At 50.6% G+C, this 13563-nt stretch overlaps 1 protein-coding gene across 1 annotated transcript in view; it reads left to right on the top strand.

The window, feature by feature from the left end:
* The first annotated feature begins 1955 nt into the window (after window positions 1-1955).
* The window catches only part of TP73 (tumor protein p73), a 40494-nt gene continuing 28886 nt past the window's right edge, over window positions 1956-13563 (top strand). Inside the window, exons 1-2 of the mRNA XM_067310848.1 lie at window positions 1956-2014; window positions 3382-3505. Coding sequence (XP_067166949.1) covers window positions 1956-2014; window positions 3382-3505 — 183 coding nt within the window. The remainder of the gene's footprint in view (window positions 2015-3381; window positions 3506-13563) is intronic.

The following is a 13563-nucleotide window of genomic DNA, read 5'->3' as shown; positions in this document are numbered from 1 at the left end:
CAAAACAGAGCACAGGCAGACTTCTCCTTTGGAAGTTTAAGTGGCCGCTGGATACTGGAGATGCCCGAGTTCCTGCCAGTTCTCAGAGGCCCTGCAATTCCGCCTTCTTGTCACGCCTTGCTCAGAGCCGGGGGAAGCCAAGGGCATTTCATAAACTAGCCTGTGGGGCACGGCCCTCGTCCAGGCAGAGCAGAACCTGGATTTGCGGCGCTGCCGTGACTCAGAGACATGAACATCTCTCCCTTACTCACCAGAGTCAGAGGAAAAGGATTTCCTCACTTCTCTGCTAATCCTGGACCACTGAGCAGCCACGCACGCTGCATCCTTCTCAAGGGAGTAGAAACCAGGCTGTGCAGCCTAGCAGTTGGGACCTGCGGTTGGACCAAGGGTGTCTTTCATTCTGGTTTTTGCTGCAAGATTATTTTTGTCATCTAACTTTGGGGTTTTGGTTCTATTCAGAGGCCTGGTACTCACCAGTTTGGTATTGCTGTGTCTAACCAGGAAGTTTAAGCTCTGTACTGAACCTGGTCCAAAATGATTACTAAGAATAATTGCGCAAAGACTACCCCAGAGTGGAGGGAGCTGTTTGCAGCTCTGGTGAACACTCTGCTGAAGTGTGCTATAAACATCTGAAATGGGAACCTTGAGTCACAGAATCAGTTTCTAGTAGAAGTGGGCTGAAAGCCAAGCACCTGCCACTTCATCCCCCTCCAAAATACTCACATATTTATAAGAATTTTTCCTCCTGCTTCCCTGAGCACTCTTCCCTTGTGCTTAGACCATCGAGTTCACTGATGTGCCATCCACAGGCATGAAAGTGTTCTCAAAATGCTAGACCACGTGATTAAGAACATTAAGTCAAGTCCAATCCTCAAGCTAGAAGGCAGCTTAGGCAAGGGTATATCTTCTCTGCAACCTTTTCTTTTGCTAAAAACAAGCCCTGGGTTCTTACAGCAGTCTTTGTGGAGCAATGCAGCCCAGGATCCGTACTCACGGGTATCTGCAGCGAAGGTGTTTTCAGTCTCTTGTGCAAACTATCTTCCAATACAGCAGGCTGCGGGGCAGCACTCCGATGGGTTAAGTTTGGGTTCCCCCTCTCGTAAGCGACTCGTTGCCCGCAGCCCCTGCGGTAGCCAAGTCCTGCTGCGCTACCCAAGTGCTAAGTCACGACAGAGCAGCGTCCACGCGGCAAAGCTGTGCGGGGACACGTGTTGGTAGCACTGCGGAGCGTGCAGGGACACCCTCCATTCAGAAAGCGCCCGGGAGTCTTGCGAGAGCTCGCCGAAAGGGGCCAAAACGACTGGGTGCAGCAGAAGAGTCGCGTGCCCTCCCTCTGCTGCTCCTCCCGGTGACCCGGGCCCGGCAGGCCCGGGCACGCAGGGCTTGGCAGCGGCGCGGCAGCGGGAGAGGCAGCGCCTCCGTTTCCTCCGCACGCGTGACCCACAGGGCCCTCGCGCCGCCGGGTACCAGGCTGAAGCGCCCTGGGACCTGGGAGGACGCGGCAGCTTCTCGCTGCGAGGAGTCCTTCGGAGCTCCGGGCTTGCGCAGCGGCGCTGAGGAGCCAGGCGTGAACTTCCTCGGCCGCCTCGGAAACCCCTGCGCTCCACCGGCAGCTTTTGCCTCGGTGAGGCTGGGCCTCAGTGAGAAAGCGGCAGGGAGCTGATACTCAGTGGTGTGGTGCTGTAACAGGGCATTTGCAACCTGCTTCATCATAAACTGACTTCAGTGCAGCTGACTTGGATCTCTACGCATTTTCTGGGAATAGAAGGGTATAAACACAACATTAAATTGTCTGTTCCGTTCCCTTGCAGAACAGACAAAATCCCTGCATATCCAGGCTGTAAAGCCTCCAGGAGGAAAGTGACTTTTTTGTTTGCACTCTAGCAGTATTAACCTTGCTTTTTTTCTTTACCCCTAGAGCGATTTATCCTTTGTCAGACTCCCCTTCTGTGAAGATGTCCCAGTCATCTCCAGCTGATGAAGGTACAACGTTTGAACACCTCTGGAGCACGCTGTAAGTGGTATTTGACCATCTGCGTTAAGGGGTATTCTGAGGCAGAACTGGCCCTTTGCTCTGTAGTCTGTATTAGCACGTATTATTAATATGACCTGGGAGGAAACATTTCTTTCACATGCTCTAGTTTTCACATATTCATTTTTCATATTCAGAATTTTGCTCCAAGGCTCAGATCTCTCTGCTTAGACTGTTTCATTTACCAAACCCCTTTGCCTCGATGACGCTAGACAGTTCAAAGACTGGAGTTTGCATTTGCAGAAAGCTGGGCCCCACAAACGTTGTTTCCAAGTTTAGGAAGCTGTTTCTGAAAAGGGATATGCAAACGCCAGCATTTTTGATGTGCACTGTAAACACAAAGGAGCGCTGCAAGCACTGCAAAAAGTCACCGCAGCATGGCAGTCTTTCTTGCACATCAAAGGTCAGTATCAGGGCACACTTCCTCCTGCTCTAGGAAGCAAAGGTGTTTGGAGAGCACGATCAGAAATGCCTCAGCAGCAGCTTGGAAGAGGAGACACTGACTCATCTTTCCTTAGACAGGAGCAGTTGAGCCGTGTCCTTATTCCTGCCCTGCCTGCTGAAGAAAATCCCACTGGCCCACAGTAGCCTGACGTAGGGTCCCCACCTGTTCGCACAGCACACTAGAGAAGTGAAGCAGCGTTGCACCCAGCGGAGCTGCTCCCAGGAGCCAGCACTGACCAGCCTGGCTCGGGTACTGACAAACTTGGCCGGTTTTCCTGAACTATGGCTCTTAGATCTGGCATTTGTACACGGCACCATCTGTCTCATAGCCTAGGTCGTTCCGTAGACACAGTGCTCCAGGATGCACGGAGATGGTCTCAGGGCCTGAACAAAGGTCCTCTTCTGACTGGGATCCTTCCCAGGGGTGAGGCAAGAGATGCTGGGGTCAAGCCTGGGAGGATGCACTCTTACCGGTCTGTCTCTGCTCATGAGGTCATGAAGCTTGCTAGCTGCCTAATTAAAATGGTTATTTTTAAAAAAATTAAGCATTTTCCAATCACACTGAGACTTTTGCAACTGTTCTGGGCTTTGAGCCTCACAGGAATCAAACAAGGAACAAGGACTGTGCTTCATTTCATCCTCTTTCTTCCTTGCTATCCTATAACTTAGACATCCCAAGATGACAGATATGCCAGAGCAGCTGGGTAGACAAACAACTTCCTAAGTCTCTCCTTTCTTTATCCACAAGGGAACAGTTTGCCTGCTCTGGCATGCGACAATAAAAGCAGAGGATGGAGGGAGAGTTGAGAGCAAGGCAAGGTTCAAGGGAAATACAAGTTCTTGGGTATTATTGGTGCAGGCTATGTTAGAGAGCTGGAAAACTGACTGTCATCACTTTTTCACAGGGAACCAGACAGCACCTACTTTGACCTCCCTCCATCCAATCATACAGGCAGCCACGAGGTCTCCGACCGCACGGAGGTCACAATGGACGTCTTCCAGATGAGAAGCATGAACGATTCAGTTATGGTGAGTGGGTTCAGATTGCAAAAAAGGGGTTGCATCAGAAACAAACGTTTTTTTCCTCCCAGTGGATTACATCGCTCTAGGGTAGGAAACGGGATACTTGCTGGTTCATAAACCAAACAAAAACACTACAGGCACAGAGTTACTATCATTTGTTCAGTGTCTGATATCCTGAAATAAGTGACTGTATTGCATTTTTGCAGCCATGTGGTTCAGTGGTCAGGAAAGTAGCAGCTGCTTATTAATTGATTTTGCTGGACCGCCTTCCTATCTCGGAAGGGCACGTATCTTAACAGCCTGGCAAGACAAGCAGAAAACAGCTAGGCTGAGATTACTACGGTCCTGCCTCTGCCAAGCATGGCCGTAACATGATGCACTCTGTCAGATGGAGTTTCAATGATGGCGGGCCGAGTTTGAACAGTGTCAGACCAACCCCTCAATGAAATACTCCACGCGCATGGCAGAAGCAGCTGTCTTCTCCATTCTCCAGGTCAATCCAAACAACAGCAACCATGACAGTCACAATTCTGGGGTTGGGAAGCAAGAGAGCTACTGTCACAGTCTGGATAAAGTACACCACTCACAGTGACTGTAGGAAACAGGCTTCATGTTGGACAGTTGCATCTTACTTCTGCTTGCTTAAACATGCAGCAGCGGTGGTTCTGTGCTGTAGTAAAGGTGGAGTGCAAGTACCTCAACATAAATAGAGTATAATTTGCTCAGGTATAGACATGCTGTGTAATAAAAGTCATTTATAAGCTGTTCCAGAGGCAAAGCTTCTGGAGGGTCACATCCTGCTCTGAATGCACAGCTCTGCTCCTGCCTGCAGTGGGATAATTGAAGGACTCCTATTGCTAATGGTGCTTCTCTCCAGGAAGTTGGTGCGGGAAAAGAGATTAATTTCCATTTAACACAAAGGGTTTTTAAAAGTGCAGTGAAAGTGAAAGATAGAAGGTGGAGAAAATGATTACATAATAAGAGGATTTCTCTAGATAGAGTAGTTTTTGCCTCTGTAAAAAATACAGCATCAGAACTGGAGAGCAAGAACTTTTGCCATAATTCATCAGAATAAGACTCCAGCCTTGCAGGTCTTCACTTATGAAGACACCTGCCCTTCCACGTAGAGGGCTACACCAGTGCACACGAGGGCTTTGCAGATTCAGACCTCCCTTTTCGTTACTTATGAAGCAACATGACAACACATAAGAACGGATCATATGAGTGATTAGAAATAGAAAACATCACACCACATCCTCAGCAGATTCCTGTATATAGCTGTTGCCATCATTGACCCATTGCTAAAAAAGGAAGAAGAATTAAATGACAGCTTTATACTAACATGTCACAAACAGGTATCAGGATACCTGTGGTAGTGTGTTAAACACAGAGTATAGCACATGGATCTAGAAGAGACCTTGTCTTATATGTCACGGAGGAAACATTTGCATTTGTAAAGCAGCATCTCCCATCTCATGATCAGGGTTGAAGTCAGCAGCAAGTCCTGTGCAGCCCTGACCAGGAGATCTGGGCTCCAGAGAGCTCGGGCATACCATGTGCCCTGTTTCTCCCATGGTTTTCTCAGGTGGTTCCCTGCTCAGACTGCAGGCAACGTTTACACGTAGGTGACTCCCTGCAGTTCAAAGCACCCAACTCTGCCACCCTGAATTACTTTGCTGCCTGACGTGTAGCAACTGGGAGCCCGTGATGATGGTGCTCTGGGTCACTGAAGTACGTTCAATGCCCCGTTTTGTCCTGATCAGTGGCGGCCGGTCTGCCTCCTCTGTTGCTGTCACCATGCTGAATTTGTCCGTGCCCTATTGGGCAGTCCCTTATGCCCATGAAGGCCACGGAGGCTCACGCTGCGAGCCGGGACCTCTGTGAGGCCAGGGTATTACTGTACCAGGGCTGCAGCCAAGCTCCATTTCTGAAAGGACCTTCTGGGGAGGAAGGGCAAGGAGGGAAAAACTTTTTTTCGTTAAAAAAAAAAAAAAAAACTTTCTGATTTGCTGTTTAGAATGTGCTCTATCAGAAACTGGCCATCTTTAAACTTTTAGACTTTACTCAGTCTGAAAATCACCTAGGACATGCTTCCCCATCTCTTGAGTACTGGAAGTGCACCAGGAATAAAACCCCTAAAGAGAATCACTTTTGCCATCTGTCCAAAAGCAAAGCTCCCGATTTGCACAGTGTTCAGCAAACCCTGCTCTTGTTGCAGCAGAATCTCACCCATCCCGACTCAGAGGCTGTCTAAAGGAGGCCCAGTTCATATACATCTCCCAGGCAGCCATCGGAAATCCACAACCAGATATCATTCAAGACGGTGTGGGCCAGCTTCTCTACCATATACTGCCCTCCTGGGCATATAGACTGAATGATTTCAATGGCTTGTGTTTGGAGTAAGGTACAGTTCAAACTGAAAAAGAATGGGCAGAATTTGACTCTTGGAGAGTAAAATATTTGTCCCATGAAGCATCAGTCTCACTGCATTTAGGTATCTCAACTGATTATGGCTGTAGGCACATTTTTGTTTGGGCAAGTTTTAATGGGAAGCGGTACTTAAGTATAGGTTGCGCAGGTTTAATCAGAACCTGTTTGTATTGCAAGCTCTGCCCTGGATGAAAAGGTTCAGCATTTCTGCAGGAGAGCTGCATCTGGTGTGATCAGTGCCCAGGAACATCAGGTGTCAGAAAATGGCCATCTTAGAGCCTGTCTGTGGTCTAATACAGCCACAAAGTTGCATGTAGTTGTGGATTAGTGGCCAAGAACCTGCCTAGATCGAGTGGTGGTTCTTCCTCCTAGGCCCTGGACACCTTGCTGATAATTGCAGGACTTTTTTGCTCCACCATTCCTGCTGATCCACGTAACGCTCCGCAGCGAAGGAAGCTGGGCTGGCACAGGCAGTGTCTGACCACCAGCAGTGCGAGGGTGGCCGTGGCTGCGAGCAGCAAGGCCAAGCGGGCTGCCCAGGCACTCGCAGAGCGACAGGGCAGTAGTGCTGTGCTCCTCGCCGGGGCGCTCCACGGCATCCTGCCTTCCTCCGGCTTTCGCTCTGCGTTAGGCACACCAACGTGCTCAGTCCTTGGAGGTGCTGACATAGCCCCTTTCAGGTCACACCTGGTTTAGCTCACATGCGTAAGGAGAGCTCAGCCTTATTCCTCCTCCTTCACTGCCTGCCTGGTTCTTGCTCGAGCCGCTGCGCCTGTTTTCATATCCGTAGAGGTGGCCCTGCTCTCTGCCTCGGTGGGGCACCGGGGAGGACAAAGCCTTTTTATTTATCGTGCAACAGTCAAGTATGAGATCTGACTCGTCAGGATCCAGATACGTTGTGCCATCTGCTCCTGCCCTCGAGGTGCGGGCAGGCTGCAGGGGCTTTTCTAGACCTGCTGTTCAGAGAGCGTGTTAGCGTGTGAACGCTTTCCCCCAGCAGCGTGGCCTCCTGGGAGCATCCCTTCTTCAAGATGAAGCAATCCTGGCCATTGCAAACTCTCCCTCCACAAACCTCCCGTTTCCCTCCTCGCCAGCTTGTGTCCCCTCCCCCAGCTTCCCTTTCCCTCCCTTTCAGCTCGCTTTCCCTCTCTTCCCTGGCCTTTGTCTGCAGTTGGGCAGGAGCACGGCAGGAGGATCAGGTGGAGACCGCACTCCTAATTGCGGAGCTGCCCCCGCGCTGAGGTTGCAGTTGCCTTTCTTGTTATTCCTGCTGTAACCTAAGCCAAGCACGGCAGGAGCTCGGTGCAACCTGTCGCTGCTGCCGAGCGCGGAGCGCCAGAGCCGGGCAGGCTGCAGCCTGGCAGGAGCCCTTGCAGAGAGCGGCTGAGCCCAGCCAGGGGCGAGAGCCAGCTCGTGGCTCTTGCTCAAAACAGAGTGCCAGTAGTAAATATTTGTATTGGCCTGACCATGCAACTAGACGCTGTGCTGCTGAGCTCAGGAGGAGTTGGGTCCAGCTCTTGCTGCCTGTCATCACTGACACGTGTGGCAGGCTGACACGTGTAAAAATAAGTGCACAGATAATGTGACCCAGCTGGCCTGAGATGAAGGTAAAAAGTGAGACCAGTGAAGGAGCAGCCGCTCACTCTGCGGCCCGGGGGGGCTGTGGTGCTCAGCGGAGTGCTAGAGATGGCCCTGCAGGGAGCAGCGGGGTGCTGGGGCTCCCAGGCCGGGTGCGGAGATGCTCGGTGACGGAGAGCAGGCCACCCCGGTGCTCTGTGGCTCGGCCTCCGGACAGAAACGACGCCCTGTGACTGCATCACGTGGAAGCTGCGTTGCTCCACAAAGCCTGTAAAGTGTTTCCAGGTCCTCTGGGAGGAGTTGCTGTAATTAAAGATGTGAAAGACTCCTCAGCCACCCTTACTGGTTTCTTAGGGCAGTTTTAGAAGCGGTAGCTTGTATAGCAGTTGAGGGTTTAGCTCAGACGCTGCCACTGACCCCTTTGCGCGCAGGTTCACCCCTGCACACTAGTGCTAGGATGTGGGCAACACACATTAGCTCCATCTCTGTAAATATGACACGCCATTCTGTGAGCTGCTCACCTGCTTTCGTGTGCCGACCTCCACAGTGGAGCCTGGCTGACATGGACAGCATTCAGCCATCAGCCTCAAACCAAAAGGAAATTTGACTGATCACAGGCTGCAGGCTTTACACCAGAGCTGATGGGTCTCCCTGCTTTCAGCCCCATGCTCCGTGTCTGGCCCGAGGTGCTGAAATAGGCTCTGTCGTTATGGTGGCCAGGTGTAAAATGCACCCGTTAGAGGCGCTCCCAGGCACCTGGCTCTGCCCGGCATGGCAGGAGGCTAATTCCGGAATTACAGCACCTGCAGAAAAGAGCGCATAGGCACATCCTGGCGGCAGGCCTTCCAGTTCCTAGCTTCACTGTGGTTATATACGTGTGCACTGTGCACAGAACAGCAGTGACGGAGCAGTAAAATGTAACGTGCGAAAAGCTTCCTGACAACAGGAAGGACCAACTACTCAAAGTCCTCAGACAACAGCTCCTGTCAAACAAGCCCTGCAATGATCCCAGCCAGTTGTTCTGTAAACATCTGACTTTCCCAGGCTTCTTAAGGGAAAGTAGGTCATCTCTCAGTGAAAAATATTAAATCCAGTGAAATAATGTGGGATGATAGGGAAGAACAGAGCATTTTTTGGTGGACATAAAGCCTGGAAAATCACTTGTCTCTCGACTAGTTGTTCCCTTGCTCCAAACCTCCAAGAAGGTCCTCGATAGAGAGGCAGTATGTCCCCCCCTGCGTGGCCTTGCTGAGCCCATTCCTGTTTGACCGGTGCATCATGGCCTGTTCAGTTGGGCTTGCAGCACCGGGACAGTTGCGCGACTCCCTGTTCTCCGGGCATTTTTATCAGAGTGTCCTCCAGGAGCGTTTGAACCAAAGGAAGCCCTGATAACGCTGTACGGGGCTGACGACGTGCTGTAATGCGACTGATGTGCAACCAAAATAAAACTCCAGGGCCCGGGCTGGGATGGTTGGAGGGGCGGATGGACCAGGGAACGGTGGCCATAGCTGATGTGTCCAGCTCCAGCTTCCAAATGTGGAGTTATTTCGGAGTCACCGAGTGTAGTAGTCAGTGCAAACGTAGCCACCTCGGTCAGTTGATACCGGGTGCTGTTCAGATGGGTTTTAACTTCTGTGACTCCGCAAGCAGCTTTCTGGAATTATAACCGGCTGCGTTTAATTACGGAGCAGGACCCCTGGTCTCCCCGCGGCGCGAATGGTTGGTATAGCCCGGTCCACCACTGGGCAAGCCGAGGCCTGCCCTGCGTTTTAATGAATAGTCATGAGGGACGGAAAGGGGTGGGCCCGGTTTTGTTGTTGGATGCAGCTAGTTGACAGAACTAAGGGAGATGAAAAAAGCAAAAAAGCCAACAAACTGCACACAGGTAGCCAGCGAGCATCCCTGCTGCTGCCTCTCCCCTGGCCCTGCTCCTTGCGTTCCAGTATTGCATGTTCCTTAATACCCCGTTTGTTTTCTCCGTCTCCCCCTGACCCCATGATTCCGGTGGCAGGAAGGTTCCCAATTATCTATAAATTCCGAGAAGACTAAAATGCTGTACATTAGCGACCCAATGCAGCATTATACCACGGTAGGTGCTACTTTTTATTAATGGGTTTTGCCTTGTTGTTTCTTATTTGGAATTGTCCTCTGCTGCCACAGAAAAGGCTTGGCAAGGATGCATGTTCTAGTTCTGTTTTCTGAGCTCGTGCACCCGTTGCTGCTCCAGAAATGTCAGGTAGGAGATTCAGCGCTGGTCCAGGAAGGACAACCGGTTTCAGGGAAGGGCTGAAGCAGGGCTGAAGCAGGAGCGATCCTTGCTCTGTGCCGTCGGATACACCAAGTACATGGTGCTCTTTGGGCACCAGGAGGCAACCTGTGTGTTGGGAAAGATGAATTGTAGCGGGGTGGGATGGTTACGGCTTTGGGTACTTGGTTAATATCTCTCTCTCGTTTTGTCTGAATCATGTGTTGTGCTTTGCAGGGTCTTAAGTATGGTTTAAATCTTCAGGGTAGATGGCTGTCGGCAGAGGCTGCCTCACCCCTCGTAGGTACAGACCGTTGCGTGTGTTGTTAGAGAGATCAGACTGAAAGCGTAAGAGCAGCTTTGAGCGTCCGTCCGAAGAAACGCGCTGCTCAGAGCCTGTAGGCGCTCAGCACCGCCAGCACTAGCTCGGCTTTCCCTGGGGACTTTCGAGGACGGGGACTGCAGGGGCAGCCGCGTCCGTGCCGGGCTCCCGGCACGGACCCCGGCGCCCGGGCAGGTTTTCCTTTCGCAGTGGAAAGTGGCCGGGAGAGTGTAGCAAGTGGCATGGTGCATACGGTTGCAGGCAATACGGCGTGCGCTAGTAGGCAATATGTTTGCAGCCCTGTCCTCAAGTGCTGAGACTGCTTTCATAGTCGGAAGATTTTTGTATCCGCTTTCTGACGTTCAGCATGCATGAAACAAAATAATCTTTAAATGATCTTCATAGGCAAGGAAAGACACTGCTTCCCTTTGCACACCCTTAAAAATAACAAATCAGCTTTCCTCAGAGTGTTTTTCTTCTTTTATTCATTGGTAAAAAATTAGATGTAGAGATAGACATAGTTACAGGTATAAATAGAAAGGTGCAGTGTTGTACTTCATGACCATAAATTATTTAGCATCTCCTTTTTGTCTTATGTGTGTAGTACAAAACGCATATGTGCTGGGTTGGTTTTATGCTGTAATCCTGTTTCTTGGAATATCATTACTGCAGTCATGTGAATACATACACACACACACACACACACACACACACACATATAAACATGTAAACATATATACATGTATTTACACATGCACACACAAACACTCATGTGCTGGATTTGTCCTTTAAAGAAATACTTCCAAAACATGGTCAGTCTTAAAAAAACAAGTTAGTCATTTTACCCACTATACCTGCCTTTGAGTATCGCTGCCAACAATTTTATTTAAAATATATATATATATTTGGGGGGGGGTATGCCTTTTGCTTTGTAACTAATCCATTCCATTAACAGGGTGAAACAAGGAAACTGGCTGCCTATAAAACTGCTAAACATACAAAGAAACCATATTAATCGGAGTTTAGAAAGGCTGAAGGAAATATTTCCCTCTGATCTGCACAGGCTGGTTTTGTCACCTTTACAGAGTCTGAGCATCAGCGGACTTGAGAGAATCCGATTCGCTTAGTTCGAGCGATAGAGTTTCTAAGAAAAAAGCACTCTTTTATGTCGCGTTCATCTTCCCGTAATCAAAAAATTATCTATATCTGCACCATTACGGGGTAAGGTGGCAGCCTCAGTCTACCGCTTTCTCAGGGCGCCCGGCGTCTGCGCTCGCCGAGCATTTCGGCGGGACGGAGCGTTTTGGTGTAGAGCGTCGCCGCGTCCCTGCTGCCGGCGGGAGGCCGGTCCCCGCGGGTCCCCTGCAGCGAAGGGTCTGCGAGGAGCAGGGCGCAGCAGCGGGGCACCGGCAGAGCCCCGCGGCTCGGCACGGGCAGCCCCGCTTGCAGCGACGGCGCTCCGCTTTGCGGGTCTCAGCAGCGTCGAGAGGTGGCCCTTGCTTCGAGAGGGCAGGCTCTTTCTGTGCGGCGGTCGTGACAGTCTTTTCAGGGGCTCAGTCCTGATTTTCCTGTCCGTTGAACTTTACTCTCGGACACTTGGGCTGTGCACGGTGCTGACTAACCCCTGGAAACTCACACAGCCGTTTAAGAAAGACTTCTGTGAATTTTTTTCCCCAGCCGTTTGCAAGAGATGCCTCTGCACTGCGGTTACAGAGCTCTTCTTCCCAGAGAAGTTGGCATTACCAGGAGGCAAAAAGCCTCCTGGTTTTTCCCCTTTCAAGGGGATGTGACGAACTGAGGCAGCGCACGCTTCAAGCTCTGCCCCACAGTCAGAACGTAACCGGCTTTTGTTTAAGAATGAGTACGTATGTACGCGTGCCATGGCAATACTAAACACCAGTTTGTTTGCTCATTGAGTTAAAAACAGTTATTCCTGAAAAAATACACTTGGTTTGGCTCAGCACATGTTTCACCGCTGTTCTCTGAAAGTCCTTTAATTGTCCTAGTCACCATAAGAAAAGGAAACAGCCCACCCTTGATACTCGTGGGTGGATTATTTGGACTGTGGGTTAACTGTCGTGCCCCCAAAGAAACAGTCTTTTTCCCCTCGCTGTTCTGGTCTTGTTCCATGTCTAGGTTTTCATTTGCAGAGGAAACGGTACGCTGAAAGTGCCTCCCAGCCCAACGGCCTTCGCAGCGCGCCGTGCCTGTGCACGAGGCTGTCCTGCGCTGCCAGCCCCGCACCGAAAGCTGGCTGCGGTTTGCCACGTGCATTTTCAGTATCTGTTTTGCTGAAGTTTCTTGTAACTTTTTCTCCAGGTGAATTCTGGAATTGTGGAAAAACAGTTTCTCTCTGGCAAGGCTATTTATAGAGCAGTGAGAAGCAATAGAGGGGTTTATGCACATGTTTTAGGGGAGAAAATGGCTGTATTTGTAAAAGCAAGTCAGATCTTGTTCAGCATTCCTCCAGTTAGTCACAGACTCCGACGACCTTGTGAGAGATGCAGACAACAGGAGAACTCTCCTGGAGAAGGATGATTGTATTTAAACCATTATATATTGTACACAGTTGGGTGAGGTTTGGATCCCAAGTTAAAACACGTCTCTTGATTCCAAAGCTGTGAGCCTTGCAGCCTGACAGCATTCAGAGGGAAAAATGCAAATAACTGAGCCTGCTGGTTGTGTCCAATCCTGGAATTAAATGTACTGCGCCTGGTGACCTTTCCCTTCTAGTAACCGTTGATTCCCAAGAGCTGCTCGAGCTGCGGAAGCAGGCAGCTGCAGCTAGCGGGAAGCCAGTGGCTGATGGCAGCAGCCGCAGCAGCCCAGGGTGGCCGTCGGTGGTGACTGTGACAGGCGAAGGTGCGAGTGCGGGTAGGGTGGCACCGTGTCTCCTCCCGCACACGATGCTCTGGGGAGCCGGAGCAGCGGGCAGCGATAGCGTCTCCTTTGTGCGTGATAATCAGGAGAGCCCCGAGAGCCTCCGGTAACACTCCCCTATGGGATTTCCAGAATGCTGTTGGCTTGGAAATACCAGAAGAACAACCCTCGAACGATCCTGGAACCGCAGGTTTCTGGAAAAAAACGTTCTACTTGCTTTGAGAAGCAAGTGGGTTGCTGGAGAAACAGTTACATTTGTTTTTTTTTTTAAATATTAGTCTATTTCTCTACCACGAGAAAATGATTTTTTTTGTCTGATTTTCAGATGAAAGATTAAGTATGTTTTAGCCATGATGCCTTTGAGAACAGCTTTTCCTAGGCTGTGCCTGTAGAAAAAAGCGAGCCGCCAGCTCATATGGGAAATATCTGACAATGATAGTTTAGAAGAGGAATAGCAAGGACAACGAAAGGGTTGGCCCAGCCGCCGTGGAGCAATAAGAGCTAGCAGAAGTATAAATGGGCGAGTTCGCTCTGTGACCGTATTTGCAGTGCGCCGCATCACAGCTGCGCACTTTGTAGCTTCGAGGTTCTCCCCGAATTGGAGCTGCC

This window comes from Apteryx mantelli, chromosome 26, assembly GCF_036417845.1.
Source record: "Apteryx mantelli isolate bAptMan1 chromosome 26, bAptMan1.hap1, whole genome shotgun sequence".
Lineage (NCBI taxonomy): Eukaryota > Metazoa > Chordata > Aves > Apterygiformes > Apterygidae > Apteryx > Apteryx mantelli.
Note: the sequence above shows the minus strand (reverse complement) of the source record. Positions and strands in the feature narration are given on the sequence as shown.